Genomic DNA, 12421 nt, shown 5'->3' with positions numbered 1-12421 from the left:
CAAGGAAGGGGGACCACCCCCCACGCGGCAGAAGGGGACAGGCTGGAACTCAGAGGGGATGCGGGGTACAGGGGTTCCGAGATGTTCTGGCACAGAAGCGACAGGATTAATGGTCCGGATGTGGGAGTTTAAGGAAAGAGGAAAGGGAAGAGTCACTTCCAGGTTTTGTTCAACTGGGTGGGCGTGGCGCGGTCTACCGAGGGGAAGGCTGTGCGGGGCGCAGGTGTGAGGCCCTGCGGAGCCTGAGCGTTCTGTCCCGGCTGTGCGCGTGGGACGCCGCCCACGGTCCGTGCGGAGACACGGATGGGCAGGGCGGGCAGCTCAGGGGGGAGGTCAGAGCTGCAGGTAACGTTTCTGGATTCCTCTGAGTATAGACGGCGTCTAGAGTTCGGGCTTAGATGGGACCCCTGAGGGGAAGCTTACAGACAGGGAGCTGCAGGTCCCTGGGTCCCAACATTCAAAAGTCTGGCCGGGGAGGAGGCCAGCACACGGGCCTGATGGAAGTAGTTAGTGTGGTCGGAATAAAAATCAGGACAGTGTTTTGTCTTTGATTTTGTTTAAGCCTTGAAGGCATTTTATAGTGGTGACGGGTGTCTGGGTTCAGGAATAGGCATGCAAGGTAAATGCGTGCCATCCCCTCTTCAGCAATCACTTTTTTCAGCAACAGAATTCTACTTTTTGTTTCTTGGTTTGACATGGTGCTTTCTTCTGTATTTGATTTCTGGTTTTCTTGGGAGATATTACTGGCTCCTCCAGTATTTCTTCAAAATGCTCCCTTTCTGGGTGATTTCCTCAGAGACCCCCTTAGAAGCCTCTTCCGCCTCCTCAACCTCCTTAAAGGACAGCACAGCGTATGAGACTTGGAAGGTTGTAGAACTGAGGATTCTAGGTGGGAGCCAACAACCTGGGCCTGGGCAGCACTATGGCGCCCAGAGAGGTCCACTTTCTAACGCCCAGGAACTATGGATAAATTACGTTTTACATGACAAAAGGAAATTAAGGTTGCCGATAAAATTAAGGTTGCTAATCGGCTGACCTTAAAATAGGGAGAATACCCTGAATTATCTGGGTGCACCCTGTATCTCCCATGGGTCCTAAAATCTATAAGCAGGAGACAGAAAAGTCAGGAGATGTGAGTGCAGAAATATGGCCACAGGCTCTGACGACCGACAAAGAGGGCCTCTAGAACCTAGACAGGGCAAGGACACAGACCCCTCCCCAGAGCTTCCAGAAATGGGACACGGCTCTGCTGACACTATATTTTAGCGGCTGAGACCTGCACCTCACCTGTGACCCACAGAGCTGTAAGGCAGCACATGTGGTGTTTGAAGCCACCACTTTCCAGGGAATTTGTTATGGTAGCAAACAGGAAATTAATGCAGCAAGCACTGCCCCCCAGATACAAGGGAAAGTGCGTACAATAGGGAGAGAGAGTACCACTGCGCCATATGCCGCTGAGTTTGGGTGCCGTGACAATGGACAGTGACTGCTGAATTGAACAACATGGAAAGTGCTGGTGACCTAGATAGGAGCCATGTCCGTGCAGTGGTGGGGAGGGGAGGGGCAGACAGCAAGTGCGGACCCGAGCTTTGGGGGGGCTCCCTGTTTTACGGTTCAGAGGAATGGGGGCATAATTTCAGCAGGAGATGAAGGTCTAGAAAGGGCCTGTGTGAACATGCACATACAGTGGGGGGCTAACAGGTGCCAGACTGTGTGTGTGTGTGTGTGTGCGCGTGTGTGTGTGTGTGAGAGAGAGAGAGACAGAGACAGAGACAGAGCATGTGCACACGGGGCTAACAGGCAAGGAGAAAACTGAAGACCCAGGAGAGAGAGGGCCACCGGCAGACGTGAAGCCCCTGAGAAGTCCCCACACAGGTGCCCTCTCGCCCGAAGCACTCTGTGATCCCCCATCCGGTCACATCTACCCGTCATTCCTGCAGCACTCATTCTGAAACAGTGTGTTAACATGTAGCTTTTCTACAGTTAAAACCCAACGATCATCAGTTAGAACAGAAACACACTTCTGAGTATGCCCAAGCCCTTGTTGACTCATACTTAGACAAGCCGTTCTGGAGGAGGAGGAAGCAGAAAGTAGAAGTGAGGCCAGCCAACTGGCAATCAGACATACATCGCAGCCTCCTATCGATGCCAGAAAGAGCTGTGGGCTTTGAAGTCCTTTATTTCCCAGCCAAAAAGGTGAGGCTTCATCATAATTGTTCAGAGGCTCATGTACACGAACATGTATCTTGTGTAACTTCACAAGCACAGCATCCAAAGGAGCTGTCGTAGCCCCCCACCCCTGCCCCTGGCTGGCCACAGGCTTGTCGCAGCCACCGCCTCACTCACGTAAATGTCCTCTCGTCGGACTTGGCTCTATCTCACCCATCTTGCCAAGGCTCCTCGTGAGATTAGAGAAACAGGCTGAAGAAAGGACACCAGGATCAATCACGCTAGAGTATATTTCTCAACCCCAATGGCACTTACCTAGTTCGTCTTGGCAGAAGCTGTCTGGGGGGTTCACGTACTTCATGGTGCTCACATCCAACTTCCAGTTGTGCTTTGTGCATCTGACAGACCTGCGTGGAGAAAACACTGCACTGAGGTTTGTGAGATGGTGAAAATAGAATTAATCTCACTAAGCTTATGTGCATTATTTTGCAATGAAATTAAATGAGCGGCTTGAGCACCAACTATATGAGAGGGAAACTATTAATAGATGAATAGTCAGTACCCAAGGGAATATATAATCATCATCAGTAGGTGATTTAAAAAATGAAGCTCAAAAAATAATAAGTAAATGAATAGTGACATTAACTTCCAGGTCCTAAAATGACGGATCAACAGAGCCAAGAGAATACAGTGGTCTTCAGGGATGGCTTGTTAGAGAAGAGCCGATGGGAGCCAACACAAGGAAAGGATGGAGTACTATATAATATACGTTTCTGATCTATGACACTTGACCTTTGGCACAGTGTACCAGACCTAACTTCAGCTGAAGTATTCATGTTTCAAAGACGAAGGATTTCCTTATAGCTCAAAATTTCAGGGCCTGGTTGCCAGATAGAATAATGCCCCAATTAATATGAACTACAGATAAATAGTGAATATTTTTTTAAAATACGTACATCTCACACAGTTTGAGATACGCTGAAAATCTGTTGTTGATCTGTAATCCAAATTTAACTAAAATTTCTGTACTTTCGTTTGCTCACTCTGGTAGCCCTACTCCTGAATGAGAATCAGGCTGTAACAAAACAGGATGTGTACTGATTTTTTTCTTTCCATTTCTTACTGGAGCGTTGAAAAGTGAGTTGGGGGTGGGGCTGGGACATAAACGATTCAACTTTTTTCGTGTTTATTTTGCTAGTGTTTATAGTGAAGTCTTTTCCTTGAATAGTTTAAAGAATTTAGAAACAAAACCAAATATGTCTCAAACCAGAAACACGAGAGGGTGTGAACTAAAAATGTGTTTTATTATTTTTTAACAGTTTTTAAATGTTTACTTATTTTTGAGAGAGACAGAGTGCAAGCTGAGCGGGGTGGGCAGAGAGAGAGGGAGAATCCAAAGCAGGCTCCAGGCTCTGAGCTGTCAGCACACTGTCGGACACAGGGCTTGAACTCATGAACTGTGAGATCATGACCTGAGCTGAAGTTGGATGCTTAACCAACTGAGCCCACCCAGGAGCCCCTAAAAATGTGTTTTAACATATAATGGAACTCTGCTGATTTTTTTTAAGCTTCTTTATATCTAGAATTTTAAAATATTCTTTTCTCGTCAGCGAGTAGCCAACAACTGTGAAAATTCAGAGAAAACAGCCCAAATTAGCTCTTCGCCACGCTGGACTATAGAAGGAACCGCAGTGGGAACGTGAATGCTCCACAAACGAAGTGGGACCATAAATCCTGAGGCGGAAGTGGACAGGCAGGACAGAATGACAGCTTCACACCCAAGAGGCCCTGTGAAAAACGGTTGCACTTGAGAACCGAGAGCCACAGCTTCAAGGGGCTGCGGTCCTGGGTTGTGAGTGAGGAAGGAAAATGGCTGGGGGCAGGGGGAGGGGAGAAGAGGTAGGTCATAGTTCTTGACCGGATCCTGGAAGGAAGAGATTCTTCTGGCGAACGGCTGCAGGAGAAGCTGCAGAACAGGGTGGCCAGATGTGGAGGGGGGGTGAGGGAGGGCGGGGTAGAACTGGCTCTGGGAATTCGGCTTCAGCCAAGAAATGGTTGGTGAGCTGCACGTGGGATGGAAGCTGAGGGACCCGGGCTCCCCGTATGCAGGAGCCGTGTCAGGGGCGGAACTGGGAGGGGAGAACGGAGGCCCGGACAGGCTGGGACATCTGTCCGGGTGGCGCAGCTGCTGAGAGCCGGGGCCTCTGAACCGAGCTCTGGGAGAGAATCACTAAGCTGTGACTCGTCCTTCAAGGACTGGTTAGGGGGGTGCGGTGGGAACGGGGAGCCGCAGAGACCCGAAGAGAAGACGAGCAGAGTGTCCCCACGCCTTGGGACGGGACGGCCCCGGGAACTGCCACCAGGCGGCCCTGCGTCAGGTCCTCCCGACCGAGTCCAGTGGGAAAACGGAACAGAATCAAGACTGGGCTGTCAACAAATTATCAAGAGGTTTTCCAGGGCACAGCTGACCGTGAAAGTATGTTCGTGCAGTACTTGGACACATTTGTACTAAAAATGTACTCACTGTTTATCTGAAATGCAAATTTAAGAGGGAATCCTGTATTTTAGTTTTCCCAACCTAGCAACTTCATCGGAGGAGCCCAGCAAGCAATAGGTTCAACAGTGGGGGTTTTTTAATATGTAAAAGTCTAATAATATGTAGACTGGGGCCTGGAAGTAACCATTCACAGGAAATGCATAGGCGAGTGTGAGAACGTCCTAGCCCCTAGTGATGGTCTCCGCACAGTGAGCAGGGAGCTTCTGAACAGCCACCCGGCTCCCTGGGATCATCCTGGTCACACATGACCTGACAAATGGGACTGAGAACACAGCGGGAGCAGAAAGCCCAATATGGGAATGACTAGCATCGTTCAGGTCAGGTTAGGCCGAAGCAGAGCTTGAACATGGGGCCAATTTCTCAGGCACTGGTGCCAAGAAGCTGGCCGAAAACACGTCGCCCCCACTCCTCCCCCTCCCTGGCTCCGCCAGGCACAGCTGTTATCTCTTTGGCAGTCGCTGGGAGCAAAACAAAACCACCCTCTTCTGGCATTGCTCCTGTGCCTGGGAGGTGCGAGTGTAAGGTGAAGGTTTAATCAAGGGGCCGGGGGCACCAGCAGAGCCACAGTCCGGGCAGAGACGGAGGGGACACTGTCCTTTCTGTTTAATTGCAATGAGGCTGGGGAGGGGGTGGATTTCTATCTGCTCGTAAGCAGGAGCTGGAAAAGCCCACCGATCACACACACACACTTCCAGGGCAGGGGCTATGGAAGCAGGCACGCGCACCCCCACACACTCACTCACACACACAGTGGAAGCTTTTATCAGGCCCATGAGGAATCCTGATGTTCTCCTGAGAGACAGGAAAACTGAGTAAAGGTCATAAAATGTCGAGATCAGAGAGATGCCCTAAATGAGCGCACGTACAAATTATGAGTGTGCTCGGGGAAGGAATCTGTCGATGGGCTTGTTCAGAAGTTCTAAATGAGTACAGACCTGCCTGCCACAGCCTGACCCTGATGGGGTCACCAGTGAGAACACAAAGAACCCTCGGTACCTTCCGTCTAAATCCTCGATGTCTTTTATGAACAGGCCTCCTTGATGCTTGCACATGTTTTTGCACGCTCTCACGCGACTCTTACTCTTGTACAGGATGTAATCCTTGCCCGTTTTCTTATTCCGAAAGAAATTGATTCCTTCCTTCAGATTAGCAACCTCTGCTGGTGACAGACACAACAAGACTTCCGTTGTCTGCTCGATGCTGTGAAAAGGCAGACATTTGGGGAGGAAAGCTTAGTTATGTTAGGAGTTAGGAGAGAATCCTTTCGAACTGGCAGCTCAAAGCCTCTTTTTACTGCAATACGCTTAAGCCCCGCCCTCTCAGCCCCAGGCTTGGCTGCCCCCCCTTGAAATGCATGCTCTGGTCTCGGCTTTCTCCAGAATCAGTGCCCCTGTCACTTGCCTGCCCATTGTCTGCAGCTGCCTCTCCCTGGGAATCCTGAAAGGATGGTAGGTGAGCTGCTAGCTTCTGTGGCTCATTTCCGAGATACAAGACAGAGGATGTACATGCACACAGATTCGGTTACACCACTTCCTCTGCCGTTTGGGCTCAGAGGCAGAATCCTATTGGGCTCCAAGAACCCACCCTATCCTGTCCACCTTCTGCATTGAGATCTGACCCTTTTGCTCACAACACGGTGTAACTTTCACCGTTAATCTGGTTCACCAATCTCCAGGTTCAACTATAACGCAGTCGTTCTACCCCAGCCGGGGTCAAGCCTCCAAAGCCACCGCCAGAACAAGCCTGGCACATCTGAATGTCCCCTACCTTTCTGGGGAACATTAGAACCTCTTACTTGGCACGGTGCCTGGTTTGCTTACACACAGATGCTTTTCCACTCTCTCTCCCCATCGCTTAGTGGACTGCCTGCCACGAGGTGTATCTTTACCCACTAGCTACTTCATGAATTAACTTTCCCATGGAAACTCCATTAGAGTGATTTATATATAACAAACAACAACAACAACAAGCACTCCAGCAGCAAAGGAAACCGTTGATCTTGCGTACTTTTTTAAGGAAACTACAGAAGTTACACTTTTCCGACCCCGATTTCTAAACAACGGTCTTTCTGATGCAACTCTGAAGCATAATGGAATACAAGTTTTGCCAAGAGACGTTTCAACCCATCTTTTTACGTGTACTGCAGATATTTGCATGGTTTGAGATCTGGGTGCATGTTGCTTAATTTTACATCCTGTTCCAAAGCCAACATGGTCGAAATTCTCTCCGTGTGTTGACTTAGAATGGATTCAGCTCAAGTACATTTGTGGTGTTTTCACTTTCATTTTAGAAGTCCTGCAAATTTCTTAAAGTGGGAAATAAAAATAATTTTAAAAATCGCACCAAGACAGAGAGTAACAGGAAAGCTACTTCCAAGTTTGAACTGACATGGCATCGTTCTGTAATTGAGTATAACCCGGTACAATCCACTTTTTCCAAGATGGTGCCTGCCATCACTTCTGTCCCAAATGGCTAGTACTTCTGTTCACAACAGATTCCAATATTTCCCAAAATATTTCTTAAATGTATTTGATAGGGTGGAATCCATTCCATGCCGCATGAATTTCTTTCAACTTTGCTCTTCTGAGTACCGATATCTGATGCCGAGCCCAGCCAAGACTGCCACAATTCCTGGAATAATTAGCCTACAGGTATAAAAAGAAAATCTCGCCAACTATCCTGTTTTACCTGATTGAATGACTCGCTTAGCCAAAGTCCTATGTCAGGTTGTAAGGCTTTCCACGCACCATGTAAAGCAGGCTGAGCTACCTACACCTGTGTCCATCCATTCTGTGAGAAGTCACGGTGGAATACAAGGAAAAGAAAACACGTGATGGTCGAGGGTTGGGACCGACGGCAGAGGGACATCGGAGCTCACCTCCTCCCAGGGACTCAACAAACCCACAACTATCTATGGACTGCTTCCCTCGGAAGGGGCCCTAGAGACTGGAAGGACAGAGCATCCACCAGCACTGAAATGGGGCAGAAGAGGCGGAGATCTGGTCCGTCTCAGGTATGGGACTTTCCCTGGGGAGTAAGAGACTCGGGCTCTGGATTGGCACCATGTTGGTCCAGCACAGGAGAAATGAGCCCCCCTAAGCGCTGGCTTTAAACAGTCACAGGCAATACATCCAGGACAATGATGAAACCGTAGGGAAAGGAACATTCTTAAAGGGCTCACATCGGGTTTAAAAGTGCATGCACCACGGGTGAGGGACACCCACTTAGTAACCCTGGAGTACCCGCTGGAGGGGCAAGAGACAGCTGGCCCTCTCCCTGGGGACCGAGACACACTGGCAGCAGCAATTTTTGCTCTCATTCTGCCATGCTGTGAATGAGACCGTGGGTCCCGTTCTGGAATCCTCCCTCTAGACTGTTGACATCAGGCTGAAAGGACCACACAGCCCTGCACCTTGGCAGACCTCATGCCAACAGGACACCACCACCAGCAGCAGCACGCCCACACAATCCTCCCTGGGCTAGGGCAGCCAGCTGGGCTGGAAACCAGCCCTTCCCACCAGCACATGTGCTGCAGTCTCAGCCAGGTTCACGGCCAGCCACAGGTACACCCAGACAAGGCACCACCCTCTAACAACAGGGGTGTGCAAGTAACCCACACAGGGGCGTCACTAAAGCACTGGTCTCTGGTGTCAGAGGACACTGCACACGTGGGTCCCACAGAACATCTCCTCCTTAAAGCCATTCTTGCAAGAGTGGGAGGCATAGCTGAACTATCTAATCCATAGAAACCAACAGAGAGAGTTAGGCAAAATTAGGAGACAGACGATTATGCTCCAGACAAAAGGGTAAGACAAAACCTCTGAGAAAGAACTAAACAAGAGATAGGCAATCTAGCCAATGAAGAAATCAAAGTAATGACCATTAATGTGCTTACAAAAGCTGGGAGGGGAATGGGTAAACACAGTGAGAACCTCAACATAAAAAAAAAAAAAAAGCAAATATAAGAAACTAAAAGTAGACAGCTATATACACAGGTTACCATATACAAACCTCACGGTAACCACAAACCAAAAACCTAAAAATAGACACACAAAAAGTAATAAGAGAGGAATCCAAGTATAACAGTAAAAACAGTCATCAAATCACAAGGGAAGAAAGCAAGAGAAGAAGGAATACAGAAGAACTACAAACCAACCAAAAAACAATGAACAGAATGGTGATAAATACATACCTATCAATAATTAAATGTAAATGGACTAAATGCTCCAATCAAAACACAGAGCATGGCTGAACGGATCAAAAAACAAGACCCATCTTGGGGCTCTTGGGTGGCTCAGTCAGCTGAGCCTCCAACTCTTGGTTTCCACTCAGGTCATGATCCCAGGATTGTGGGATCAAGCTCTGCATCGTTGCTATAAGATTCTCTCTCTCTCCCTCTGCTCCTCTCCCCTACGCGCGCGCACACACACACACACACTCTCTCTCTCTCTCTCTCTCTCTCTCTCTCTCTCTAACACAAACAAAAACCCCACATATATGCTGCCTACAAAAGGTTCATTTCAGATTAAAGACACACAGACTGAAAGTATAAAAGCATGGAAAAAAGCTTTTCCGTGAAAATGAAAAAGAAAAGAAAGTAGGGGTAGCAATATTTATATAGACATAATAGACTATTTTTTGAAAGTCATAATTCATTTCTTGAATGAATAGTATATGCAGGAATACCAATAAAAGGAAACTAGTACTACAACCTTCAATTTTGAAAATAAAGCCAATAAACCAGGAACAAAACATACACGACAAGAATATTTGATTTCAACCCATAATGCATTCCTTATCTATAAATTAACCTAATTGTCTGTTAGAACAAAACTGCCAGGCTTGGTCTAACCTTTAGTGTTTTGCAAAAAAGCAACAGCATTCTAGAATACTTTTTTTTGAGATATTTTAGATTCAAACATCTGTTCAAGCACATCGATTCTGATTCAACAGGAGATCTCCATATTTGTCTTTCTCTGATTGACCTATTTCCCTTAGCATTATACATTCTAGCTCCAACCGTGTTGTTGCAGATGGCAAGATTTCATTCTTTTTCATTGCTGAGTGATATTCCAGTGTGTGTATGTGTGCATATACATACATACACACATACACATATATGTACACGTGTGTATATGTGTGTGTGTGTGTGTATATATATAAATGTGTGTCTATGTATATATATATGTATGTATATGTATGTATATATTCTTTATTCGTTCATCAGTCAATAGACATTTGGGTTCTCTCCATAGTTTGGCTATTGTTGATAGTGCTGCTATAAGCATTGGAGAGCGTGTACCCTTTTGAATCTGTATTTCTGTATCCTTTAGGCAAATACCTAGCAGTGCAATTGCTGGATTGTAGGGTAATTCTATTATTCGCCTTTTGAGAATCCTCCAAACTCCAGTTTGCCTTCCCACCAACAGTGCAAGAAGTTTCCCATTTAAAGAACATTTCTTACTAGTAATTCCAGTAAGGCAATAAATGCTCCACAATAACCTTTTGACATATGCTTGCAAAGATAACACTGTTTAATATCAATAATGAAAACAAAGCAAAAAAAGAAGAGGGGGAAAGGAAAGAAAAAAAAAGATGCTTCAAAATTTCAAGCTAAAATATGCATAAAAGATAGTCGTGGCAGTATTTTTTGAAATGATGTACATGTCATGTACTCAGCAATGTCATGCTTGTTAAAACTACAGTTAAGGACTTACAAGATGAGCAGTAAATACACTGCTGAGGTCCATTTTGCTGCATATTCATACCACAATGTAATTTCTACCCAGAAGATGATGATGCTACTTGGGAACATAAGTACTGTACCATTTTTACAATGTAAGGCACTTTTTACTCCATATATGACAAAAGCACGGATGGAAGATCAAAATATTGGAAGTTTATAACCAGAAGTGATTTTTCATATGATTTCAATTTACATTTCAACTTTTAACGGAAGACTATTTAGTCGATCACACTGCAGTGAGAAAGGTTGGCAGCCAGCCACTTATTCTAGCCAACCAAAAGGTCAAGTGTTATTCTAGTTGCTAGTGGAAGAAAAAGAGCTGAAAACACCCATACAAAGTTATACACTTGATTATATAGCAAATATATCAACTAACAGCTATAGTATTTGAAGTCCATGATATGATTATGGACTGGCAATTATTACCCCCAGCACCTTCCATTTTTCCTAAGAACATCATTACAGTAGTTGTCCAGAAATGAAGGTGCTCTATTGTTCCATGAGTAAGTCTGTGGCATACCATGTAAAAATGATCAAGACACAGTGATTCAAAGACCTAAAACAGCAGGTTTCAAGCTGGTATAAGGGAATAAAGCACAGATCCTTTAGGAAGAGTCACACCACATGGTAAATGAACATCTAGATCTGTCATTGCACTTCAAGTCATGATGAATTTTGAAAATTCATCTCTGTCTCTCTCTCTCTCTGTCTCTCTCTCACACCCACACACACATCCAATAGCATATTTAGAACAAAAAGAAAAATGCACATAGGGAAAACCACTAAAGCTAGCTTCCTTCAAAAAATAATGAAAGATAGGGTGCCTGAGTGGCTCAGTCTGTTAAGCATTTGACTCTTAATTTTGGCTCAAGTCATGATCTAACGATATGTTAGATTGAGCTCCACATTGGGCTCTGTGCTGACAGCACAGAGCCTGCTTGGGATTCTCTCCTCTTTTGTTGCCCTGCCCACTCACACACACTCTCTCTCAAGATAAATAAATACACTTTAAAAAAATAATAAAAGGTGGTTAAAATAAAGCAATAATTTTTTCAAGTAGATATGTGAATACGCACTTGACAAATGGGGCCTTAAGGGACTAACAGTTTAAAAATAAGAGTCAGTCTTTAAGCACGGTGTAATTTTCTGCTTATTACATTATTTTTACTTTAAATACATTGTTTTATTTATACTCATATATGAAAAAATGGCTGTACTACCACGTTTCCATACATACCAGTATTGGAAATAGAATTCAATAATGAATCACTTCTAAATTTCATAAAGAAGACACAAATATTGAAACACTGATGGCTTATAAAAAGTGGAGTGGAGAACAAAACCATTAGCTAGCATTTTCATTTTCATTAAAGAGTAGCACTCTCTGATAAGAATCAAATCAATTAGCAATATCCATCTGTACTGCAACATAACATACACACATAAAGGTTAGTGATTATGCTGATTTTACTACTTTTACTAAGCCATTTTATCTTCTTCACACTCAAAGCAAAGAAATAAAACATAAAAAAATAAGTTCTTACTATTATTCACAATAGAAAGGGTCTGCTTCATTCTGCAGGCCTGGGCATATTATGTAACAGGGAGGACTTAGTGGCTCAAGTGGTTCAAAGTACCATTTTGATTCTGACCCACTGAATAGAATCCCATACGTATTTGGTGCCTAGACCAAGCACACACGGGGACTGTGATGTGCTGAACCGTTTCTGTGCCATCCCTAGATCTCACTAAATACAAAAATACCGTGCACAAGAAAGGATAACAATAAGTCCATAAACTATATCTATAGGCTCTTTCTTTCATGTAAAGTAGAAAAAGGGGCCCTTTCTTGAGTACATGGATACAAGTATTGCTGTGTCTCAAGATTGCTGGATTGATGCTGTATCTGTTATGATGAAAATAAGATGTACATCACAGCTACTGCCAGA

The 12421-nt window shown here is 45.3% G+C and overlaps 1 protein-coding gene across 1 annotated transcript in view; it reads right to left on the bottom strand.

The window, feature by feature from the left end:
* The window catches only part of LOC144235946 (cytidine monophosphate-N-acetylneuraminic acid hydroxylase), a 69688-nt gene extending 63505 nt beyond the window's left edge, over positions 1–6183 (bottom strand). The window contains exons 1-3 of the mRNA XM_077769555.1: positions 6128–6183; positions 5723–5926; positions 2485–2576 (exon numbers count right to left, since the gene is read on the bottom strand). Coding sequence (XP_077625681.1) covers positions 2485–2576; positions 5723–5926; positions 6128–6135 — 304 coding nt within the window. The 5' untranslated portion in view covers positions 6136–6183. The remainder of the gene's footprint in view (positions 1–2484; positions 2577–5722; positions 5927–6127) is intronic.
* Positions 6184–12421: the final 6238 nt, after the last annotated feature.

This window comes from Crocuta crocuta, unplaced genomic scaffold, assembly GCF_008692635.1.
Source record: "Crocuta crocuta isolate KB4526 unplaced genomic scaffold, BGI_CrCroc_1.0 scaffold145, whole genome shotgun sequence".
Taxonomy (NCBI): domain Eukaryota; kingdom Metazoa; phylum Chordata; class Mammalia; order Carnivora; family Hyaenidae; genus Crocuta; species Crocuta crocuta.
Note: the sequence above shows the minus strand (reverse complement) of the source record. Positions and strands in the feature narration are given on the sequence as shown.